Source organism: Lithobates pipiens, unplaced genomic scaffold, assembly GCF_037356315.1.
Source record: "Lithobates pipiens isolate NorthernLeopardFrog02 unplaced genomic scaffold, aLitPip1_a1.2 Scaffold_23, whole genome shotgun sequence".
In the NCBI taxonomy this organism is placed as follows: Eukaryota; Metazoa; Chordata; class Amphibia; order Anura; family Ranidae; genus Lithobates; species Lithobates pipiens.
This window is the reverse complement of record NW_027507785.1, coordinates 279,301,782-279,320,333: the sequence shown is the minus strand read 5'-3', so window position 1 is coordinate 279,320,333 and position 18,552 is coordinate 279,301,782. Positions and strand designations below refer to the sequence as shown.

Genomic DNA, 18,552 nt, shown 5'->3' with positions numbered 1-18,552 from the left:
TTTAAAGGGAATTTTGGAACTATCCAGGACAGGAAAACGTTTGCAATAAGAATGATTATTTTTTACACAAAAAATAACAACCTGAATTTAGATATTGGTTTCTTTGCCCATTATACTACAGTTTTACGACCCCCTCTGTGACACCACCCCCCCCCCCAGTCTATAGCTCTCTCTCTGTCTTATATCACTAACTCTGCTGCTAGCTTTATTACCATTGCCATATACATTAATTTGTATGTGTTTGTTTTTGTTTTTCTTTTTTTTGTTTTCCCCCACAGAGATTGTTTTTTTTTTTTTTTTTTTTTGTTTAGGACTGCGTCTGGTGTGACTGGTGTGAACTAGCACTTAATAAGGACATGTGTTCCAGTGCGTTTTTGGTATGTTTAGGTGTGTTTTTTGATGCGTTTTACAACGCTCCAGTACAGTCCAGTGCAGGAAAAAATGCAGCATGTTCTACTTTTTTTTTTTTTTCTGGAACAGCGTGCACTGGTGTGAACTATGCCATTGAAAACCATATAACATACTTTACATGCTTTTTTGATGCAGAAAAAAAATGCACTGGACTGCATGTGGTGTGAATTGGCCCTCCGTCTCTGCATATATTCACCTCTTAGCCAGTGCTCACGTCGCAGTTCACTGTTCCAGTTTTTTGGTAGCAGGAGTGTACTTCAGGATGTAAAAATCTAAGGTTTAAGTGGTCGATGAGAAAGGAGCAGCCTGCAGAGGTTCTCATTGTACACTTATGAGAACCTCTGCAGAGACCCCTCGATTCCCTGGGCTTGAGAGAAACATTGATTTCCCAAACTAGATTTCCTGGATGATTGTAATTTATAAATCCAAGATAAGGTTGGTGGTAATGGTGTCAGTTCAGTGCACAAAATGAATGCTTGACCAAAGTAATTGTGCAGCAATCGGATCTAATGGCTGCAATCTTGTGTCTATGGCTAATCTTAAAGCGGGGTTCCACCCTAAAGTGGAACTTCCGCTCATCAGAAACCCTCCGGTATCACAGTTGGCACCTTTCAGGGGGGAGAGGGGTGCAGATACCTGTCTAAGACAGGTATTTGCACCCACTTCCGGGCATAGACTCCCAAGGGAGTCTATGCCTCTTCCTGTCCCGGCGCGCTGTCTGCTGGGACACACACGGGTTCCAGAGACAGCTCGGACCATTCCTATTGCGCTGCGTGGCTTGTGCATGCGCAGTAGGGAACCGGGAAGTGAAGCCGCAACGCTTCACTTCCTGATTCCCTCACCTACAATAGCGGAGGCAGCAGCCGAGAGCCGATCGGACGATCGGTCTCAGCTGCCGACATCGCTGGACACTGGGACAGGTGAGTGTCCATTTATTAAATGTCAGCAGCTGTAGTATACTATACTACAGCTGCTGACTTTTAATATTTTTTTTTCCAGTTAAATCCCTCTTTAAGGCCCCGTTCACACCTAAACAATTTTCTACTTGAAGCTCTAAAACACTCAACAAACCAAATCTCATTCATTTCAATGGCCCCTGTTCACATGTGAGCTTTCTGTTGCCTGAAGCAAAACGCCTGTCGCTCAAAGTTCATAAGCTTCTTTATGGTAGATTACAAGTGTTTTTGGACCCAAAGACTTCAATAGAAACACCTGACTTGAGTGTTTTACGAGCGTTTTGTAGGTTATTTTTTTGCTCAAATAGCAGCTCTTCAACCCCAATTTCATCTCCCTCACCTCCTCCTAGTGCTTACTATTGGCTAAACAAAAACAACTGAAGCTGTAAAACACTTGTAATGCGCTTCTAAAACTCTTTAAAAACGCTTGTAAAAAGCTGCAAAAAAGCTTTAAAAAAATGCCCAAAAGTCAGTAAATTGCTACGCTCAGGTGTGAATGGAGCCTAAATGAAGTGATCTCAATATCTAGATGTGTTTTAATTTTACAGGCAGTAATATGGTGGCCATCACAATGCCAAATGACCTTGTTGCTCCACAAATGCAACTTCTATATGGAAGGCAGTGATTGAAAAGATCAAATTTTGACCTTTATTTGTTCCAAATAAAATAGTCCGCTGTCTTTTTATGATCTTCTTCTTTTGGAGATGTCGGTTCCGTTTGTTACTAGTCAAGTGACATGTTTGTGTAAGTTTCCTCTTTTTCTGTGATTGCTCATATGACATTTTTCTAATTATAAGCATTTTTTTCCTAGCTATAAATGCCTGCAACCAGGGACCTCTTCCAAACGGTGGATGTGAATACCTGTGCTTGGCAGCACCACAGATATCCGTCCACTCCCCCAAATACACCTGCGCCTGTGCCGATGGGGTGGAGTTGGGACCAGACATGAGGAGCTGTGGGAAAGGTAATTGGACAGGAGGGAAGCACAATGATAAAATATAAAAAGGGCTAAATGGATAATCAATGAACATGGAATCACTGATCAGCTGGGGATAGAAGAGAACACTGTCTTTTTTTTTTTTTTTAAAGAATAGGTACACCCTAAATATAACCTTCCAAATTTAGCCCCCATCTTTAAAAAATGTCTCAATGGAACCACATGCCAGACATCCAAAAAATAACTAAAAGGCCAAGATTACAGAGCTGGACCTTTCCAGGGACAGCGCAGTTTCTTGTCCAGCGGTGTCTTCAGCTTACTTTAAAAGATAAGTTCCCCTTTGGTAACATGTTACATATTCAGGGTGTAACATGTTACGAATAGACACGGCCCCCGCACCTCCCTGATCGCCGCTGTGACAGCTAGCGGGGTTCTTCTCCCTCCCCACTAGCTGTCACAATTTAAGAAAAACATGGCCGAGTGGGCTCTGCCAGTCTGGCCACATCACTGATTGGCATTGCTCTGTGTGTGGGAAAACTACAAGGTTCAGCAGCCTTTGCGGCTGTTGGCTTGTTTTTAATGCACTACCAGGGCACTGTGGAGGTTCATTCATGTTTTCTGTTAGATTGTATCTGCTTACCTGTATGGGATATTTTTTTCCAAAAAGTAACCTTATCCTTTAAAATGAGAAATCTTACACATGCCCGGAGCCTGGCTATAAAATATAATGGCTGTCCCCTGTCTTTAACTCGGTCAGATTTCAAACAAACAGTGAGCAAAGGGAAAGGATGGCATCAGAACAGGCCCTGTAAACTTCCCACATATTTCTGGTATTGGTCCCATGGCAGGGACTGAAACTGGAGAGTTATATTAAAGCGAAACTATAGCCGCGTACACACGGGCGGACTGTCTGTCCAACTTAGTCCGCCGAAACACATTTCAGCGGACAGTCCGCTCGTGTGTGGGCTTCAGCGGACTTTTTCAGCGTGCAGTCTGGCGGACTAAGTATTTCGGAATTTCCGTAATATTGTCCGTCCAACTTTGGTTTCAGCGGACAGTCCGCTCGTGAGTAGGCTAGTTGGACGGACTAAGTATGGCGCATGCTCAGAAAGGATTTACACGGCGGAAGGTTGCATTGCTGTGTATTGGACGTCCTATTTCTAGTCCCGTCGTACGTGCTGTACACGTCATCGCGCAAGCTTTCAACGGACTGTTTGTTCATCGTGTGTGGTCAAGTCCGTTCATTCGAAAGTAGGACGGACTGTCCGTCGGATTGTCTGACGGACTAAGTTGGCCATACAGTCCGCCCGTGTGTACGCGGCTTAACAGTTTCTGCTGGCATGCCCGGAATGCTAACTGTCACATTTGCTTGTGCCCTCAACCAAACTGTCAAACCATCCAATGGCTGGTGTTACTGATCACATGTACTGTACCATAGCAGTTGCAGATCAGACAGCAGCCAAGGGGGGCAGCTTCGTTGGCTGAAAAGAATAGGTGGGGGTTAGTTCTGTTTTAAAGCTGCAGCAATATTTTGATGTTGTTTGGTAAAGACTGACAGCAGTAAGCTGTACTGGGCAATCTCTGATCAAATTACTACAGTGTATGTACTACAAAATGAAAAAGGTGATTTCAGTGGGCTTGGGATTTTTATTGCTTTTATTGCATTAAAGTAGAACCAAAGGCAAAACTCTTGTTGATAATGGTAAGCAGGAGAAGGAAAGATGGAAGGTAAATGATTTTAGTGGGGGCACAGACAGCAATAAAGATCTGACAGGTATCTAAAATTCCTTTTGGCTCTATCCAAAACTAAAACTAAAACTAAAATGTTCTTTGCCTCCTCCAAATCTCTAAATCAATTTTGTTTTTGCTGCTTTGATTTGACTTTGTTAGAGGGTGGCTACATTCTTGCAACAAAGTAGCCACCCTCTCTTGGCTTGCTTACTCCCAAGATGAATTTTGGACTATGGTCCCTAGTTCATCTCAGGCGTAAGCAAAAGAGGATGACTGCATTCCTACATACAGTAGGACCATGGAGAACGAACATAGCCATCTTCTAACAGGAAGGCAGTTCACAGCAGCAAAAACAAAGGAATTTAGAGGAAGCTGAGAGCAATAGAAGGTGCAATTTTAAACTAAGCATTTACAGTTGTGCTCATAAGTTTACATACCCTGGCAGAATTTATGATTTCTTGGCCATTTTTCAGAGAATATGAAAGATAACACAAACTTTTCATTCACTCTTTGCCAATGCCCAAAGGAATATATGGAGAATGCACTTAAAAAGGAGACTAGGATGCAGATTATGGCAATGCCCTGATTATTGTGACAAGAAGTGAGGGGAAATCTCCCCATCAGGAACACAAACCACATTAAAAAGTGAACAGAGGGCCTAATCACTCTTCATGTGTAAAGTTTCTAGAAGAACAGTCACGGTTTTTGATTTTTTAAAACTTGTTCTAGATAACGAAAGGTAGAATTAGACTGGTCACCATGGGGAAAGGAACACAAATGCTTTATTTTTAGGCACAATAACATAGAAGAAAACTTAAATGATAAAGAGTGAATAAAAAACATACCAGAGCAATGTACTAAAACTGGAGAGTGCAAAATTGGATGCAGCTGTGCATTGTAGCCAATTGGCTTCTAACTTCGGCTTGTTCAATTAAGCCTTGACCAAATAAACCTGGAAGCTGATTGGTTTCTATGCAGCGCTGCACCAGATTTTCCATACTCCAGTTTTAGTAAATCAACCCCACAGTATATATACAAATTTTTTTTATACTACTCCACAAAATATCATTGATATCACGAGTGTACCATTGTGGGGGTGGCCTATGTGGAAGACTGGGTGTTTTGACCCACTAGTGAAGAATCCTAGACTAGAGGAACCATTGCAAGAAGCATGGGTGGTGATGAGGTGGTAGAAATGACAAATCTAACCAAAGGCACCTTCATTTTCACTATTATTTCAGCTTATTGTTTGCTTATATGTTTTTTCCATTACAGCAACTACTACAAGTGTAGCAACCACTATACCAACACTTACTACTGACTCTCCTACCACCGATGTGCCCACTACACCAGCCCCAACAATTAAAACCAGACCGTCCGCTACGATTATCACCTCCAATAAGATAACACAGAATCATTCCAACACTACTGAGTACTTCCAAACTACCTCTTCTTTTGGCCACAAGGAGATTAAGGTGCTAACTACTGATAACAGCAGCGTCTACCAACACTGTAAGTGCTGTCACATCCTGTTTAATTGTAGGTGTTATTATGAAGCAATGATTGAAATGAGATACTGAAAAAATATTGACTGTTTTACTGCTCTCTGGTTAACAACCTTTCCTTTGGTGTCTAATATCTGCTCTCCCAGCTGCATGCAATGGTTCCTCCTAATAGGTTATATTTCCTGACATATGACAAACAGGATGAACCACTACATGTAATGGTGGACTGAGCAGGTATTCACACACCCAGGATTGCAGAATACCTTCAGGGGCTGGGGATCAGTGAAGATAGGCCACTGGAAAGATCAGTATAAATTTTACTGCTTTTTTTTACAGGGCTGGTCTACTTTTATAAATAATCCTGTTGTTATTAATATTTACGGGTAATAACACCAGGGATTGTTGGTCCCTAGAAAAACTGATTCATTCCTGGGGGGATCAGGAAGGAATTTTTTCCCCCACTGGACCAAATTGGATCATGCTTTAAAGTGGAAGTACAGACAAGGCTCATTTAGCTGTACTTCACCTGTGGATCACAGGAGTGCAGATTGTTCTGCACTCCTGTGATTGGTTTTCAGCTGACAGCACAGTGCTTGCTACCAAACTGAAGTACTTCCTGTATGGGAGGGGTTATATAGGGGATCACTTCCTGTCTAAAGACCTTTGGTCTACCAGTGTTCATTCACCTGGAGATGGAGTATAACCCAGCAGGTAATGAATATTAGCCTGACTTTGTGTCCCATGATGTACTCAAAGAAAAGGATTTTAAAGGTAAGTATGACGAAAAAATCTTATTTTTTTCAGCTCATGGAATTTTGGGTGACCAGAATTATTGTTCCTATACAGGATTTATATACCGTTACAGTTTGCACAGCACTTTACAACATTAGGGCAGACAGTACAGTTACAATACAGTTCAATACAGGAGGAATCGGGAGAAGTTGGAGATTAGTATCTAAAATGGGAGGATCAAGTGATACAAAATGTAATAACTGTGGGGGATAAGCTGATGGCAAAAATAAAAGTTGAGTTGTTAGGTGGAGGAAAAATAGGCTTCTCTGAAGAGTAAAGTTTTCAGGGATCACCTAAAAATGGAGACAGTAGGAGATAGTCAGTCTCCCAAAGGATGGGAGAGGCGTGGGAGAAGTCCTGGAGACCAGTATGGGAGGAGATAAGGGAACTAGAGAGCAGGTGGTCTTGGGAGGAACGTGGAGAATACTTTGGTTGGTATTTTGAGACTAGGCTAGTGATGTAGCTGGGGGTAGAGTTGTGGATGGCTTCATAAGTTATTGTTAATTTTTTTATTTTATATTTTTTTTATTGAAGGTTTTTACAAATAAGGTAAATTCCAATATTGTCAAACAGTACGCAATAGCCACAATTTTGATTGCATATAAAATAAACCAAACATGTTACACACTGTTACTACACTAATACTGAGCAAGAGACACAGCAACTGCCCTCCCCATTGGCAAGGGATCATTCCCTCTAAAATAGCTGTCCTCAGCACATAGCTGAGATATAGAGCTGCAAGCTACCGAAGCGATTCTCAATGAAACAATCCAATTTGGTAGTCTAGGGATACAAAAAAAAGTCACTTCCAGTGCTAAAAGGTCTTTTGAAGTAGAGGGCAAGAGGTATAGTAGTGGTAAAATGGTATGCCAAGACTTGGTGGATGCTGCCTTCCTCAGTTTGGGTAATCCGATGGAAACTACAAGAAAAACAAAATGGAAGGCGCGCACACCTAGTGCATTACCAATGATAATTAAATAATAAAAAATTGTATAAGAGTGGGTATTTACAAAATGCAACTGCCAATAAGTCATAAAAATACAGTGTATGGACATGCACAGGAACACAACACGGTGTACAACTGATGCGTTTCGGAGGGGCACCCCCTTCCTCAGAGCCATTCCATGCAGGTGAACCCCTAGTCAGGTATGGTCCGGGGATTCATTAGTCAATTATCGAATCCATGGGCCCCATACCTTTTTCAAACACCTTCAATTTATCCTATAGAATTTCTGTTAATCGGTCATCAATCATAAGCCAGGAGAGCTTATGTTTAAGCTGATCACATGGTATGGTAGCCGACTTCCAATTTCTCGCTATAGTAATTTTGGCAGAGACAAATATAAAAGTAAGAGTCGTCTTTGGTTTTTCAAGGCCTCCTCCACCTTACACCCCAGCAATGCATGTTTTGGGGACTTGGTCAGATTAACTTGGGTAAGAAAAAAAATTGTTATAAACTCTGATCCAAAACCACCGTACTTTAGGTCACCATATATGATAGACTGTCCCTTCCTGACCACATCCCCTAAAACATTTAGACGAAGCATCCGGCACATAAGTAGCCAGTCTAGCCAGAACCATATACCATCTCAGCAATAATTTATAGTTTGCTTCTATGATAAGTGAGAAGTATTGATGAGTCACCCTGAAGCTGCCAGTACTACCGAGTGCCAATCGTCAAGCTCAAGACCTTCTTGGATATCCTATTCCCATTCAAGCAGATTTGATCAGATATATGAGCACAAATGTTATCGTACCCGCGACTTAAATTTTCCATAGGTGACATAGTTACAAGATCACATTTGCGAGATAGCGTGCATGTAATGTATTGTTCAGAGTTCGGCATTTGTCGTTTTGTCTATTAAGGTTTGTTTGGACAATATTCCCTTGTAATCGCATAGGTCTGCGAAGGAAGTCCTGGTTGAACCACCATTCACATACCAAAGGGGTAAGGCCCGGGTTGAAGTCCTTGTTTCGCATCAAGGGAGCCAATGGACTATGGAGTCAATGGACTTGGGCACAAGATCGGTGGCCGGTCTTTCGTTGGAAACATCATAGCATGGGAAATTGGCCTATTTTGCCCTAAATATGACTCCACCGACATCCACAATCGTTAAGGCTTGTGAGAATTTAATTTAGTGAGTTGAGCTAACTGTGCCACATAGAAATATTTCAACAAATCGGGAACTCCAAGCCTGCATTTTGTTTTGGGGTACACAGTATTTGTTCACCCTGTTATTATTATTATACACGATTTATATAGCGCAGCGCTTTACAATGTAGAGGGGGGACAGCACAATTATAGTACAGTTCAATACAGAAAGGACAAGAGGGCCGTGCTCGTAGAGCTTATATTTTAAAGGGAGGGATGGTGGTACAAAAGGTAATGGATGTGGGGAATGATTTGATGGAGGTGGCTCAGGGACAGTTGTTAGGTGGGTGTGGGATAGGCTTCCCTGAATAAGTGAGTTTTCAGGGCTCTCCTAAAGGTAGGCAGGTTAGGGACTGATATGACATACTGGGGCAGGGAGTTCCAGAGGATGGGAGAGGCTCTGGAGACGTCCCGAAGGTGAGCATGGGAGGAGGTAACAAGGGAGCTAGAGAGCAGGAGGTCCTGGGAGGAGTGGAGGGGACGATTTGGGTGATTATCTGCAGATGCGTTTGGTGACGTAGCTGGGGGCTATGTTGTGGATGGCCTTTTATGTTGTGGTTAGCATTTTGGATTTTAGATGGTGAGGTAGGGGAAGCCAGTGAAGGGTTTGGCAGAGAGGAGCAGCAGTCATGGATCAGTGAGGTGTATTAGTCTAGCAGCAGCATTCATAATAGACTAAAGGGGGATAGCCTGTGTAAGGGTATTCCATTAAGGAGAGTGTTGCAGTAGTCAAGGCGGGAAATAATCAAGGAGTGAATAAGTTGCTTTGTGGTGTCATTAGTCAGGAAGAGTCGAATTCTGCAGATGTTGCGGGGGTTAAGGCGGCAAGATTTAGCCAGCAATTGATTGGATGTGGGGGCTGAAGGGGAAGTCAGAGTCAAGTATTGCACCCAGCACCCTGACATGTGTGGAGGGACCAATGGTTGTGCTGTTGATCTTAATGGGTAAAGTCAGGGGGATGGGGGGGGGGGGGTGGAAATATAACAAGCTAAGTTTTAGAAAGATTGAGTTTGAGAAAGTGGTCTGACATCCATACTGATCTGTCTTTCAGTAAGTTTGAGATCCATGAAGAGATCGAGGGAGTGAGTTGAGGAGTGAAGATATGGATCTGGGGAAGCCATGGGAGGTTACCAACTGGCCAAGGGAAGAGGTATAGAGTGAGAATAGGAGGGGCCCAAGGACGGAGCCTTGGTGTACCCCAACAAGAAGAGGAGTGGAGCAGATGGAGTTGTAAGTGACACTGAAAGTGCGCTGAAATAGGTAGGAGGAGAGCCAGGATAAAGCAGAATCACGGAGGCCAAGGGAGTGTAGTTTGCTGATGAGGAGCAGGTGGTCAACTGTGTGTCTAAGGCAGCAGAGAGGTCTAAGAGTGAGTATGGAGTAATGGCCATTGGTTTTAGCAGTTAGTAGGTCATTGGTGAGTTTTAGTAGGGCAGTTTCAGTGGAATGTTGTGGATGGAAGCTGGTCTGTAGGGGGTCCAGAAGGCTGCTGTCCATGAGGTAGCGACTCATTCGGTCATGGACCAGGTGTTCGATGAGCTTGGAGGCAAATGGGAGCAGGAAAATGGGTCTTAAGTTATTCATTCAGGTGGGGTCTAGTGTTGGTTTTTTAACCCCCCTGGTGGTATTCCCGAGTCTGGCTCGGGGTGGAATTTCAGTACCATAAGCGCTAACCCCGAGCCAGACTCGGGATCACATTGCAGGATACAGGGAGAGTTACTTACCTTGTCCCCTGGATCCTGTGATGTCCTCCCCGCTGTGTGTGCGAGCCGTCCGCCGCTCGATTCACACAGTGCCCGAGTGCCGCCGAGCCCCGTTCCCTGCGACGTTGTGACGCACGGGAGCGGAGATCGGCGCCAAATTCAAAAAAGTAAAAACACACAATACACATAAAGTAAGGTAATCTTACAGATTACAGTACTGTAGAAAAAAATTACACACCCCCTTTGTCCCTAGTGGTCTGTCCAGTGCCCTGCTTGTAGTTTTATATTATAAATACAGTTTTTTCTGCCTGGAATTTGGAGATTGTCAATAGCAACCAAAAAGTGTCCCTTTATGTCAAAAGTAATAAAAAAAAGTAAATAAATTTGAATCACTTGATTCACAGAAATAAGCGATAGCGATTTCTGGGGAAATTTGTTATCAAACACTAAGACCCCTTTCACACCGCACCTTGCGTCGGCGGTAAAACGCCGCTATTTTTAGCGGCGTTTTACCGCCGGATTTGCGGCGCATTTCGGCCGCTAGCGGGGCGCTTTTACCCCCACTAGCGGCCGCGAAAGGGTTAAAACCGCCGGCAATACGCCGCAATAGCGGCGTTTTGCCGGCGGCATTACAGCGCTGCCCCATTGATTTCAATGGGCAGCAGCGGTGGAGGAGCGGTAAACACACCGCTCCAAAGAAGCTGCTGGCAGGACTTTTTTCTGACGTCCTGCCAGCGCACCGCTGTAGTGTGAAAGCCCTCGGGGAAGGAAAGGTGCCGGAGGGGGAGAGGTTGAACATGTGGGTTAGGGAGTTTAGGATAGAGCAGGAAGGTGGTCGCAGTAATTGTGAGGGGACAGGGTCCAGGGGACAGGTGGTGAGATGGGCCATGTAGAGGAGTTTATCAACTTCATCGGTGGTAACTGGGCGGAAGGAGGAGAGTATTGAGTGTGGTGTTGGACCTGATGTGTTGGGTAGGGGGAGGAAGTTGAATGCTGGATATTTCCTCGCAAATTGTGTTGATTTTGCTTTTTACATGGTTGGAAATCTGTTGAGCGGTAAGCAAGTTGGTGGGTGGGGGGTGAGGTAAGAAATTAAGGGTAGAAAAGAGTTGACAAGGTTTGGATGAGAGGGTTTTGATGAAAGTGTAGTAGGTTTGTTTAGCAGTGTGGAGGCAGGAGATTTATTTGAGAAGGGCAGATTTGTAGAGGGTAAAGTCTTGCAGGGATTTAGATTTATTCCATGCATTACACCCTAGGCCTCTAAAAAATGGAAGGCCTTTTTTTTTATTTTTATTTTTTTTATTAATACATTTAGATCTGATCTAACCAATGTCACTGGTATTGTAGGAAAAAAGTATAGAAGTCTTGGTAGGACATTCATTTTTACCTCACGTAGTTTGCCAAACCACGATGGAGGGTGTAGTTGCCATCCAGTCATGTCCGCTGTTAGGTGTTTATACAGTGCAGCATAATTCCAAAATATAGGGTGTTTAAAGAGGGTGTTGATTGGATGCCTAGGTATGGGCGAGCATCTGATTCGCAGTGAAATTTATAAGCTGTTCCAGGGCCAATTTAGTGATATCCTGTTGAGATCTGTTTAGTTCCTCGGGATTTGTTCTGGTCAAGGGCTCTTTCACATATGCGGACCGTTCAGGTCCGTCAGTCAGTTTTTCAGGCGGAACTGAACGGATGCTCCATGCACCTCTATGGAGCGACGGATGTCAATGGTGACATGTCCGCTAACATACAATCTGCTAAATGCAGACAGATGGAAACCCTATTTTCCATCCGTCTGGTGGTTCGGATGAAAACGGACAGTCGGTCCATTTTCATCTGATTTCCCCATACAGGAGAGCAGGGCTCTGACAGGTCCATCCCTGCACAGTGAGTGGAGATGGACCTGTCATCCACTGGCTCAGCGGGGATCCCTGCTGAGCAAGCGGAGTCCATCAAAACTGACAGCCCAGTGTGAAAGGGGCCTAATGGTGAGGCCTGAGATTCTAGAGAAGGGCTGTAGGATTGCATAAAAGTTAGGAAGGGTGGTGATGGTGACCATCAGGCGGTCATCTGCAAATAAAATACATTTGTGCTCCCTAACCCCGCAATCTATTCCCTTCACATCTGGACAATTGTTAGTATTTTGAATTTAATTTGCTGGGTGAGTGCCAACCAATAGAGGCATTGGCAGAGAGTGGTAGCGGATACTGACTGGTTTGTTAGGTAGAGGAATCTGGCAGCAGCATTGATGATGAAGTGAATAGAGCAGTGATGGCGAACCTTGGCACCCCAGATGTTTTGGAACTACATTTCCCAGGATGCTCCACTACACTGCAGTGTACATGAACATTATGGGAAATGTAGTTCCAAAACATCTGGGGTGCCAAGGTTTGCCATCACTGGAATAGGGGATAGCATAATTAAAGGTAATCCAATGAGGAGGGAGTTGCAGTAGTCGAGGCGAGAGATGGCCAGGGAGTGAAGTAGGCGCACAGAGACTTTATTTTAATTGTGCCACAGAACAAAAAACTTATATCCACTAGAGGGGACTATGAACTGAAAAGGATAAGTCCGATAGTAGGCTGTAGAAAAGCCCAGCACGCTCAGTGCAGCTCAATAGCACTTCATGCTGTAGATCCCTTGGGCTTGTGTGCAATCAGGGGTGGGAAAGCAGAAACTGCAGACCTGATGGAAAAATTATAAAAATCTGAAACTTGTTTTATTTTTAAATAAAATCATGCATGTTCAGAGAATACTAGTTATTACATCTAACAGAAGTCAATGACCAAAGGACTTGGAGAGAAGTTGAGGCCATCTATACAGCCTTAGGGTGCCTTCAGTTTAAAAAACAATATTCGCTTATACATTGTGAACAAGACAAGTCCATTTTAAAAATGGGACTACCAGTGCTTGTAAGATTTTATAGGGTTTATTAATGTTGGCAGAATCAAAGCAGAATGAGCTGAATGTTTCTCCAGGAAATGTAGCTGACCACAGACAGGATCTTCTTGTTGCATGTATAATTTACTGATGGAAAGTACCGTTGCTTTGTGGGTTTTCAAAAGTTCTGCAGCTGTATGTAATTCTGGTGCATCTTGCAAGTTCTTTACCACAATAATCCCTGTGCCAGCAATAAGTATGACAAAAACCTATAAACCACGAAATAAAAAAGAAAGCGTATAGAAAACATGCAAAAAAAAAAAAACTGTGTGTCACAAGCAACTCTACAGCTCATAGTATAAAGAACAAAAAGTCCAAAGAGAACATCTTAATCATGGGTATAAATCCAAAGTCCAAATAATGTCCAGACCCCTCTGATATGAAGAAGTACCCCATTCAAAACTATAGAATTATGTCGAAAAAGAACCTTACAAGACACTACTTCATCTTAGTGGGCTTCAAATTGTTCCCACAACCAACAGAAAAAAAAGCTGATTTATAAAGAAGAAGTTCACTTTAAAAAAAAAAATGCTAATTTTTGCAGCTACAAAATGTGCCTCATTTTTTTTTCTTAGTGTTTGAAGTTAATTGAGAACTACACACCATCTGCCGAGGTGCGAGACAGGACTTTGTAATTCGTGCATTCACAGATCTCTATGAATGAATGGTGTGGCTGGGTGGGTGAAGCACAGCTGCACTGCTTTTAAATTGTGACAGTGAATGTGGGGAGAGGATCCCCCACCTGTGGTCAGGATGTATAATTGGGGGGGGGGTACGAGCAGGTGCTTTAGTAACATGTTACATGTTAAACCCTAAATACAGGTGTAACATATTAATAAAGGTGAACTTATCTTTTAACATAGCTGCAGCTAATGGGTAATATATCCCTAACAGTTTAAATCCAAGTAGACTAGGGTTCAATATTGAGTTGGCTCACCCTCTGCAGCTATAAACAGCTTTGACTCTTCTGAGAAGGCTGTCCACAAGGTTTAGGAGTGTCTATGGGAATGTTTGGCCATTTTCCCAGAAACGCATTTGTGAGGTCAGGCATTGATGTGGACGAGAAGGCCTTGCTTGCAGTCTCTGCTCTAATTTATCCCAAATGTGTTCTATCGGATTGAGTCCAGTCAAGTTCCTCCACCCCAAACTCGCTCATCCATGTCTTTCTGGACCTTGATTTGTGCTTTTTTTTTTTTTTTGAAGATATAAAAATATGCTCTTTATTGAGCACATGTAAAACACTATCAACAGTCTAAGCAGATGAAGCGTTATTAAAGTCATTTTTGTAAAAAAAAAACTGCCAACAAGCAGGGTTTTTATAACAAAAGAAACCCTATAAGACCCACTGTCCTGATAGTGTTAATGTCTGGCTGGCTGCAGCTCAGTCTGTATTTACATTATGTGCCATTACGTGCTCTGGGCCATGAAGAAGTGACATTTACAAGCATGCATGTGGCGGTGACATCATAGCGGCCCGGCTATTCAAGTGGCTGGAAAGCGTGGACCCAGAAGGAAGATTGAACAAAGAAGCACCTGAGAGCGGAACAGTGCATCACTGGATGGCTCCATTTGACAGCTAATTCTGCCATAATATGCTGTTCATACTAGCACATTATGGCATAACCTGCTGGGGGCCGAAAAGCAAAAAATGTGTGGCGGAGTTCAATATGCTTTCAAATTAGCTATTGCTGCCCAAAACGTTTCATCATAATAGTGACTTTTTTTAAGGGATCAAGATGCTGGGTCTGAAATATTAGCACATAATTACATCTAACAATCTGGGTTCCTGCTAGAAGTGTTTGATATGTGCACTGTCACTGGTACTGGAGGGTGTTAGGAGAGCCTAAAGTGAACCTGGGTTTTGCCCATTTGTACCCAGTGTGGAATCTCCGTATGGAAGGCGTTGAGGTAGCTCAGATGGGTAAGTATACCTTGCTGGGGGAGCGGGTTATCAGATTGTCACTTTGTCCTGAAGTGCTCTGTATTCTTTAATGTTAGCCCTCCAAAGGGTGAATAAAAAGGAGGAAAAATATCGGGCAAGGAGACTTTAGGGAGACAGTTTGATAATAAGGACTAATCAAAGTCCTTTGGTAATGGTCAGTCCATTTTTTTGGCATTATGGAATTATTGTGGTCACTGATCATTTTTCACTGAACATTGCCGAGGTTGCTCTTGATATTCCCTCAGTTATCCTTGACATTAATCACTACATGGAATTCTTTTTTCTCTTGTAGATGGAAATGCAGATTCTGATCTCAGGTCTACACTGACGGCAGCAGTGATTGGTGTAGCTGTGCCTCTTGGTGAGTAATCCCTCTGTGAAATGTTTGAAATGGGCAGCTGTGACACTTTTTGGTTTTGAAGTATGGAATGGTTATCAATCCTCCACCTTTTTTTCCCTCTATGTCCTCACTGAAGAGGTCAACCCTTTCTATATGTCCTGGGAGAGCAGTGGGCCTGTGTGCAGGATCATAAGTTGGGCCGCGCAGCAGAGAAAAAGTGGTTGTGTGTGATTTTCATTGTTCTGAATACTGGCTGTGGCTTAACCTCCCTGGCGGTATTCCCGAGTCTGGCTCGGAGTGGAATTTCAGAACCAAAAGTGGAAACCCCCGAGCCAGACTCGGGATCGCATTGCAGGATCCAGGAAGAGCTTACTTACCTTGTTCCCTGGATCCAGCGATGTCACCCTGCAGTGTGAGCGGCTCGTCTTCTGCTTGATTCATCACGGAGTCAGGCTCCGTTCCCTGCGAGCGTTGCAACACACGGGGATGGAGAACAGCACCAAATTAAAAAAGTGAATCACACACATTACATACAGTATAATGTAATCTTACAGATTACATTACTATATGAAATTATTTCACATCCCTTTTGTCCCTAGTGGTCATCCCAGTGCCCTGCATGTAGTTTTATATTATAAAAACAGTTTTCTGCCTGGAAACTGGAGATTGTCCATAGCAACCAAAACCGTTCCTTTACATCAGAAAACAGCGATAATAAATTAGAATCACTTGCAGAATTGAGGGATAGTGATTTGTGGGGAGATCCGTCATCAAATACTGAAAAGTAATGAAGGCGACAATTCTGCAACTGAGCAAATTTCAGTGTTTTTGATTTGATTACATTATTGAATCATTTTTATTATTATATTATTATTTGGTATAATTATTTATAGTTCTTTATTATATTATAATTTATGATTTAGTTTTTCAATCTTTATCATACCTGGGATGTCTGCTAAACTCTGGTTTGGACAGATTTAAGTGAGTTATTCCTATGAATTACAGGCCTACAATATAAAACGCCAAATTTCCATGCAAAATAATGGCACCGCTTTCAGCACCAAAAATCTGAAATAATCATACCACCAGGGAGGTTAAAGGGACACAGAGTGTCGGGGTTCAGTAGTAAGTGACACAAAGGTTCAGGAAGGATTTCAACAAAGTTCCCAGAAGCTCAACAAACTGTCACCTGATTGTGGCTTTCCTCAATCACAGTGAAATCCCTTCTTTCTGTGATTGGTAGTGGCAACCAAGAGTCCTCTTTCCCATGTTTTACAATGTGTGGGGCAGTGCAGGTGCGGTGTAGGGAATTCTGAAATTGGAATGCATTAGTGTCTCGCTGACACTTCCCTGTGCTGCTCTGCTGATGGGGAGGGAGTCGATTGCTGGCAACAGAGGCCTCCCGTGCCGCTTGCGGCACCAGTGCCGGGGGTTGCCTACCCCTAATCTAGCAATTGGTTTGACAAAGAATCCAATAGAGCACCAAAACATGTTACCATAGCAACAGGCCCACCCAGACACTTGGCTGTTTAGTACCAATAAAATATTTATTTATGCTACACTTAGCTGGCGCCGTGTTCTATTTCCAAACAACAACATTACAGAAAAAAAACGTGACTACTATTAGATAAAAGGCACGGCATGCCATTATGCATTTCTATTTCTATTCCTATCAAAGTAGAAAATAACTTTATCTCCTTGTTTATCAAAATGTGCAGAACCATTCCAAAGGTAACTCATATGCCTTTCTGCATTCTAGATTCAAGATTTTGCAGGCAAGATTTGTTAAAAATTCCTGGGCTGTTTTTTTCATTTGGGTTGACTAGTTTATGGTTTTTTTTTTTGGTTTTTTTTCACAGTTAGGTGACATTTTTAAACATAAATAAACATAAACACAAGAGAAATACAATTGTACAGTTGTGATGTGAACAGATGACAGTTCACAGATTATAATTGGGTGGACTCATTTAAATTAGCAATATTTATTTTATTTATTATTTAATACACTTATTTATATAGTGCCATCAATTTATGCAGCGCTTTACATATATATTGTGCATTTACATCAGTCCCTGCCCTCAAGGAGCTTACACTCTAAGGTCCCTATGTCCCATTCATGTATAAATATACTGTGGCCAATTTAGATAAGAGCCTATTGACTTACCAGCATGTCTATTGGAGTGTGAGAAGAAACCGGAATACCCAAAGGAAACCCACACCAGACACAGGGAAAACATGCAAACTTCAGGCAGGTAGTGCCATGATTTAGACCGATGACCCTGGTTCTGCGAGGCAGGAGTGCTAACCACTTTGCCACTGTGCTACCCATACAATAAAGCATTATAGTGTATCATTTGTACAATATTTATGCAAATAGATACCCTTCTCCGATTAAATTATTCATGGTTGGCCTGTCTCCTGTGAGAGTCCTTGCATATTTTCCTTGGTTTACATTACTAAAGCTGGTGTCTTTTGGTTGTTTGTCTATCAAGGGCTTGTTCACACAAGAGCACTGTGCAGGAAACCCACATTCCGTGCGCATTTCCTAAACCGCGTTCCTGTGTGATTTTGGCTCCATATAAATCCCTTCTATTAAATTTTTGGGGAAATCCACAGGTAACAGACCTACTGCTGAGTTTTCTGTAGCTCTGCTTTGTTTCTGATGTGGCTTCCTAGCAATGCACTTCTATCTTTCACTCTATCAATGTTTTTCCATAGCGGTCCTCGCTCTCCTGTGCCTGTCGGGTTATCTCATCTGGAGGAACTGGAAACGAAAGAATACGAAGAGTATGAACTTTGATAATCCTGTCTATCGGAAAACTACTGAAGAGGAGGAGGAGGAAGAAGAGGAGATTCACATTGGCCGAACAATGCAGATTGGCCATGTCTACCCAGCTGTGAGTATTTGGTTGCTGCAGACACACAATTTTGAAGGCAACAGGACTATTGTGGCTTTCAGTTTTAAGAGACATGACCCGTGTTCCTGTTGTCTAAGACAGTGGTTATCAAACCTGTCCTCAGGGCCCACTAACAGGTCAGGTTTTATGTATTACCTTGGGGAGATGCAGACTAGAATACTGCAATCGCTGAGCAGCAAACTATATCACCTGTGATGTATTTCAGTTATCTTGCAAACCTGGCCTGTT

General features: G+C 42.8%; 1 protein-coding gene across 4 annotated transcripts in view; it reads left to right on the top strand.

Annotated features, from left to right (window-relative positions):
* LRP8 (LDL receptor related protein 8) overlaps positions 1-18,552 on the top strand; it is a 318,719-nt gene that overhangs the window by 284,656 nt on the left and 15,511 nt on the right. For all 4 annotated transcript variants that reach the window (XR_013262405.1, XR_013262404.1, XR_013262403.1 and 1 more), the window contains 4 exons: positions 2,179-2,331; positions 5,311-5,547; positions 15,359-15,427; positions 18,125-18,303. Coding sequence is in view for 1 of the 4 variants with exons in the window: in XM_077453319.1 (XP_077309445.1) it covers positions 2,179-2,331; positions 5,311-5,547; positions 15,359-15,427; positions 18,125-18,303 (638 nt within the window). In the remaining 3 variants the exon portion in view is untranslated. The remainder of the gene's footprint in view (positions 1-2,178; positions 2,332-5,310; positions 5,548-15,358; positions 15,428-18,124; positions 18,304-18,552) is intronic.